At 33.7% G+C, this 5,787-nt stretch overlaps 1 protein-coding gene across 1 annotated transcript; it reads right to left on the reverse strand.

The window, feature by feature from the left end:
- Positions 1-334: 334 nt before the first annotated feature.
- LOC118035477 (phenylalanine--tRNA ligase, chloroplastic/mitochondrial) lies at positions 335-4,897 on the reverse strand. Its single transcript, XM_035041052.2, has 10 exons — positions 4,629-4,897; positions 4,067-4,257; positions 3,737-3,943; positions 3,518-3,635; positions 2,829-2,905; positions 2,272-2,451; positions 2,056-2,100; positions 1,833-1,937; positions 683-796; positions 335-588 (listed from the first exon to the last, which is right to left on the reverse strand). Exons 1-10 carry the CDS (start codon positions 4,819-4,821, stop codon positions 538-540), a joined length of 1,281 nt encoding a protein of 426 aa, XP_034896943.1. The 5' UTR covers positions 4,822-4,897; the 3' UTR covers positions 335-537.
- Positions 4,898-5,787: the final 890 nt, after the last annotated feature.

Raw genomic sequence — 5,787 nt, forward strand, 5'->3', positions numbered from 1 at the left:
AGTGCTGTACATGGGGAGGGAGTAGGTTCCTGCAACAAGAATTTAGAACGCATACAAATACATTATTCAGAGAAAAAACTCATCGTCATTCATTCCTATAATAATAGGAAGGTGAAAGCTGGAATATCAGAAGAAAATCAATAAATTGTAGTAGAACGCATTAGGATTAGACAACAATCTATTCAAACAAAAATCGAAGAATCAGCTGATACGGGTCCGTCATCGCTCAGCTTCGTGATTTTACACCTACAAGTTATAATTCACTGTTGAATATCCATATGGGTCTGCTAATAGAATCAAGAACGATACTAACATAGATTATTAAACCACAAAATGACAATTTTTTATGATTTATATAAATACACCCAAATGTAGAAGTGCTTTACAGTTTACATGTGAGTGGAGTAGGTTCCTGCAACAACAATTTGGAACGCATAGTAATACAGTTTACAGAAAAAAAAATTCGCATGTTGCTGTGTTCACAGAGAAATTTACATCTTTCAAGATGTCTCGTTTGGCTAGTAGCGCAAGAAACTCTCATCTTAGCACGACATTTAGCTTGCTTTGCACCTGTTCTCTCACAGACATCTGCATTCACAATAGCAAATATGTTTTCAATCATGAACTATATCCCACAGAAAAATGAAATGCAAAAGGATGAATTTCCTTTAAAAATAAATACCTGCAAACCATTGATTTCCTCGTCAGTAAGTGAACGTTCCATGGATCGGTAAGCAATCCTGTAGCAGTGACTTGTCATTCCTTTCTTGTTTGTAAAATTGTCTATCAAGCTCACCTGATTCACAAAATTATCTATAAAGATTAGCACCAGTATTGAATCTTCATCCACGCCAAAGAAACACTGTCGGGTCATGTTTTATATGACCTCAGAGAACAATCTTAGAAAGAAGGTGATTAGTTGTAGACAATTCAACAATTCCAGACTTCTTTGCCCAATCTAAACTTCTATGGAAAACTAACTTTCGAAGTTCGAAACTTTCAACTTCAGTCCAATTCAGAAAGTTTAGCCATTTTGAATTCTGTTAGAATGTTTTAGTGAATTAGAAGTTTGTGCTACAAAGTTTCAGCTTTTAAACAGTATGTTTATTTCACCCTCATAACTCTAAAGGGCTATGGTGCATTACCATCATTCTTATCCCCCTTTCCTCTCACTTTCTATTTGTGCGGGTTGTGTTTGCACAGCAACTACAAAGTGACTAAACTTCAAGCTTACAAAATGTTTAGAATACGATGAAAACCACAGGGAGATGAAGACACAGTCAAGTCTTCCACAATTCTTTTACAGAAAGAGTAGAGGAATATCTGCACATTTAACAAACCTCCCTCTACAAGGGATCATGTGAAAGGCCTTCACACTATTAACTGATGGAAAATGATAACATAACTAAAACAACTCACATGCAGAGAACGAAGTGGACCGCATCTATATAACTTAAGGCCAAACTACCCAGGTGATGGGGGATGAAGAAAGATAACAATGGAAATTACTACTTGATTATTTAGAAATTTTATTGCTGTACAATTACTCTAGATTCTAGCACTGTTATAATATTTAATATTTAGGAGTTAAATAATAATTTAGTGTATTTTAGTTTCCTCTACGAATCAAGAATATTTAGTAGGTTTTCCTATTTTATTTGGTTTGGTGCTTGTAAATAAGCACCCTACCTAGGCATTCAAAGAACATTGGATACTAATGATCAGGATAAATTGAATTTTCTTACGGAGAATCTTCTTGGTGGTTCTTCATCAGCAGGTCAATATTGTGATTAACAAACAAAGTTGCAACCCCAAGAAAAGAAAATTCATACCTCCTCAACAAGATCCCCAGCAATTCCTCTGACAACTTCACATAAATTGTTTTCTGTAAATGATTCATTGATCCAAAAACTCATGTCCTTGTAACAAGGAGGATACTGCACATATATTCCACATTTAGATATTCATATCCTGCTGTCATTCTTCTTAATTTTTTATTAAAAAAAATAAGCAAATAAAACAGTGTCCATCTATGAAGAAAAAACACAATTGTACCTTTGAGAATGTCTTGAATTTGATTCCTAGCTGACCTTTAGAAAACTGCATAACAGACGTTCAGATTAGTTACTTGGGCCTACTGGATCACTGACATATCAAAAATGTCAGATTGCGACTTTAAAGCATTCAATTTTTTTTAATGGAGTAAATCAAAACAGATAGCATGAAGGAAGAGGAGAAACCAGCAACACAGTACTATAATTCAAGACAGACCTGAGAAGTAAATCGCTCATCATTTGACCAGAAAAGCCGGATATCAGGGATATCAAACAGAACCATTGCAAGTCGCTCCAAACCAAGTCCAAAAGCCCAAGCAACATTATTAAGTTTTCCATTCCTCTTTAAAATTTCTTGCTCTGTCACCCCACAGCCTAAAACTTCCAGCCACTTCTCCTGAAAATTTATTGGTCATTGGTCGGTGAGTCAGATGTTCTGCTACAAGTTTGACAGAGAAATCAATTTTATTATTTGCAAACACGCCATCATATACATTTCCATTAGCAGTGTGTTTCCATGCACTATAAAAAAAAAATTAAAAAAAAATGTTGGAGGGTTTAATTATACATGAGCACTATCCAAAGTATCTGGAAAATCCTATTGTTAGTGCCAAGTCAACTTTTAAATCTCCACAAATTAAACACTAATGCCAAACCCCATGCTCAAACCATGATTTAGGATGTTTAGCCAACTAAATAAATAGTGTAGGGTTAATGAATCAGTAAAAACATGCAAAGCTACCATATGAAAAAGGTTCAAGATCAGCGCAGTACCTGAAAATATATCTCAAGTTCAAACGATGGATTGGTGAAAGGAAAATATGTATCGACCCAGCGCATCTCCACAGCACCTGAGATTTTTACCGAATCAACATATAGTAGCCTGATGGATCTAGGATGATATGAAAACAGGAGGCTATTTCGAGATATAACTATTTGAAGGGGCACCAAACAAATTAAAAGAAATTACTTATCTTCCAAGGCTGCAATGGTGAATTGCACCAGAGAAAAAGGATCTATGAGCCATTGCCTCTAAAACTAACAACTATTACAATGAACTTGATAGAATCTCTCCTCCATAAGAAAAAAAAATAATAATAAATAAATGAAAACATGAAATAAAGTCAGAACTTTAGATTATTCTATATTTTACCAGCTATCCATGTTATTTATGAATTTCTCTTTACAACATTAAGAACCTTCATGTTATTCCATATCTCTTTAGCATCATACCAAGTGAGGTGCAGCAGATTGACACCCCTACCCCAGTTTTAATATATGTATTGCCTCTCCCAGTCCAACTTGGCAACACAAGTTTCCAAATTTATAAACTGGATAAACCAGGTTCCAAACACTATCTAACAGCCCAAAATAATTCCCAAATTCTGTGCCATAACATTATGAAACCAATTGGAAATATTATCTATACAGTTTCAGTTTTTCTCAAGTTATAACGATTTTACCAAATAAATGTGTTGCCAAACCCTCAAGACATTTCTTTAAATCCTCAGCTGCAAAAGATGTGCCATCCACGCCAGATGCCTCCCATTCATCAGGAGAAAAAACACGAAACCCTTCCATCTGCAAGGTAACAAGACAAACTAATTAATTGAAAAGGAAGTAGAGAGCTTCCAAAGCCAATAGATTCAGAAACCATGATTGCAAAAATCAGAGATAAGAACCTGATGGAAAACAGGGTAGTGAGTTGAATCAATAGAATCTCTGCGATAGACATCTCCAGTTACAAGAAAGTGGGTGTGACCCTTCCTCAACAGCTCTGCCTGATGTGCACTTGTATGGCATCTTAAAACAGTTTGAGAGTCGACATAGTATGTGTCATTATAGCTCCTGCTTACATGATCAGCTGGAACCAAGACATCATCAAAATTCTGCAAAACGTATATTTACTGTCACTATAAACTAAACAACAGTTCGTTTTCAAAAAAGAATTCTTACAGACACATTCAAGAATAGAACTGGATAGAAATTTTTCATAAATTAAAGAACTTTACCTGTTTTACAGAAACAATTGGGCAAAGTTCGTCAAACTTGTCGAACTTATTTGAGTAATTGGTATCAAAATAATCATATATCGTATTCTTCAAAATCCCAAGTGGATGTTGATCCCTCCTATGAAGTTGCAATCCAAGCTTAGAAAATATTGTATCCGGTACATTATTTGTAGGGTCATCCCTCACCACATCTACAAAACCTCAACATCCTAAACCGTCAAAATTACTCAACAAAATTCCAAAACATCAACTTAACAAATCACAATTTGACCGGGAAAAAAAAGGCATAAACAACACAACATATCAAATGCAAAAACTTCAATCACTGAAATTATACAATCTTTATAAGTCCATAACATTTTATTTAACTTGTATAAGCTCTTCAATTATTCCATGCTACAAAGCAAGCAATGGTCAACTACAAGAAGGGGAAAAAATGAAGATTGAACCACTGCAATGAAGAGCGGAATGATAACCAAACAAAAGTGGAATAATGAAAAGGATACAGAAAACCCATTAATGCATTGAAGTAGAAATATAGATAAGAGCACATAGTTTATACCATCTCTGGCAATCTTGACACCACCAAGTTCAAGAGCAGAAATGACAGGTCGTCTCCAAGTTTTGGGGTTTGAAGGGAGAGCAGAGGAGGAGAAAGGAATAGAGGAAGAGAAGTGAGAGAATCCAGTTTTAGTGTGGAGAAAGAGTTGGGAAGTTTTGGAGAAGAGAGTGGAGTGGACTAGAGACAGAGCCATTGCCACGCTCTGCTGAAAGAAAGAGGAGCAGCGTTGGTGAAATGAGAACCCAATAAGTGAACTGTTGATGACATGGATAAACGATCCGGGTTAGGTTTTTGGTTTTTATTTTTTTTTGTTGGAGACGACGTGTAGTCTCCTTATGAATGACTCGTCTTACTTGAATTATAGGATAATTTTCTTCTTCTTTTTTCCTTCTTCCTCTTTCTTTGGTTTTCTACGGGCTGCAAACTTGTAAAAATAGTCTTGTAAAAAAAAACTCAAATCCCATCTAATTTATTAAAAAATAAATAATTATGAGAATATATTAAAATTTAATAATATATGATAATTTTTTATTTTTCAAATATTTTTTATAAGTAAATTAATCATATAATTTTTTTTATACAAGCGTATTTCTACCTATTTGAATGAGAATCTTAACTAGAAGAATAAATAAATAAAAAAATTACCTAAAAAATAAGAATGATTTATAAGCAATTAAACTAGAAACTAGTGGAGACATAACGAAGACTCAACCTAGATATAAGAATAAATTAAGCTAATTTCTAAAAAAAAATCAAAATAAATAAATGTCAATCAAGCAAATATTACATCACTATGTTATTTGAATCTCTCTTCTTTTTTTTTTCTTTTTTTTATGGAAAGGGTATCTTTATATTAGTTCTCGTGTTACGAAGTCCCTCCCTGTATGATTTGAATGTTGCACCTGCATATTGGTCTATTAAATTCAATATCTTTTTAATACTAGTTTCAAGATTTAAACTCAAAAAAATCTTGAAATGGAGCAAACCACTACGAAACGCGTGATGTGAGGCATGAAAACATGATAATCATATGCAACTTATACCAAACACAAGCCAAGAAGGTTAATCGTGATAAACTAGATATTAAAGATTAAAAATAAATATATATATATATATATATATATAAATCTAAAAAGACAAAAAACAAAAAATAAAAATA

This window comes from Populus alba, chromosome 13, assembly GCF_005239225.2.
Source record: "Populus alba chromosome 13, ASM523922v2, whole genome shotgun sequence".
NCBI classification, from domain to species: Eukaryota; Viridiplantae; Streptophyta; class Magnoliopsida; order Malpighiales; family Salicaceae; genus Populus; species Populus alba.

What these genes read in the sequence shown, in the direction of transcription:
- LOC118035477 (XM_035041052.2), bottom strand. Translation starts at nt 4,821, where the DNA reads ATGGCTCTGTCTCTAGTCCACTCCACTCTCTTCTCCAAAACTTCCCAA. An exon ending in TGTCAAGATTGCCAGAGATG is followed by an intron (nt 4,258 to 4,628) that starts GTATAAACTATG and finishes GAGGTTTTGTAG; the next exon opens with ATGTGGTGAGGGATGACCCT. An exon ending in ACTACCCTGTTTTCCATCAG is followed by an intron (nt 3,636 to 3,736) that starts GTTCTTATCTCT and finishes GTTACCTTGCAG; the next exon opens with ATGGAAGGGTTTCGTGTTTT.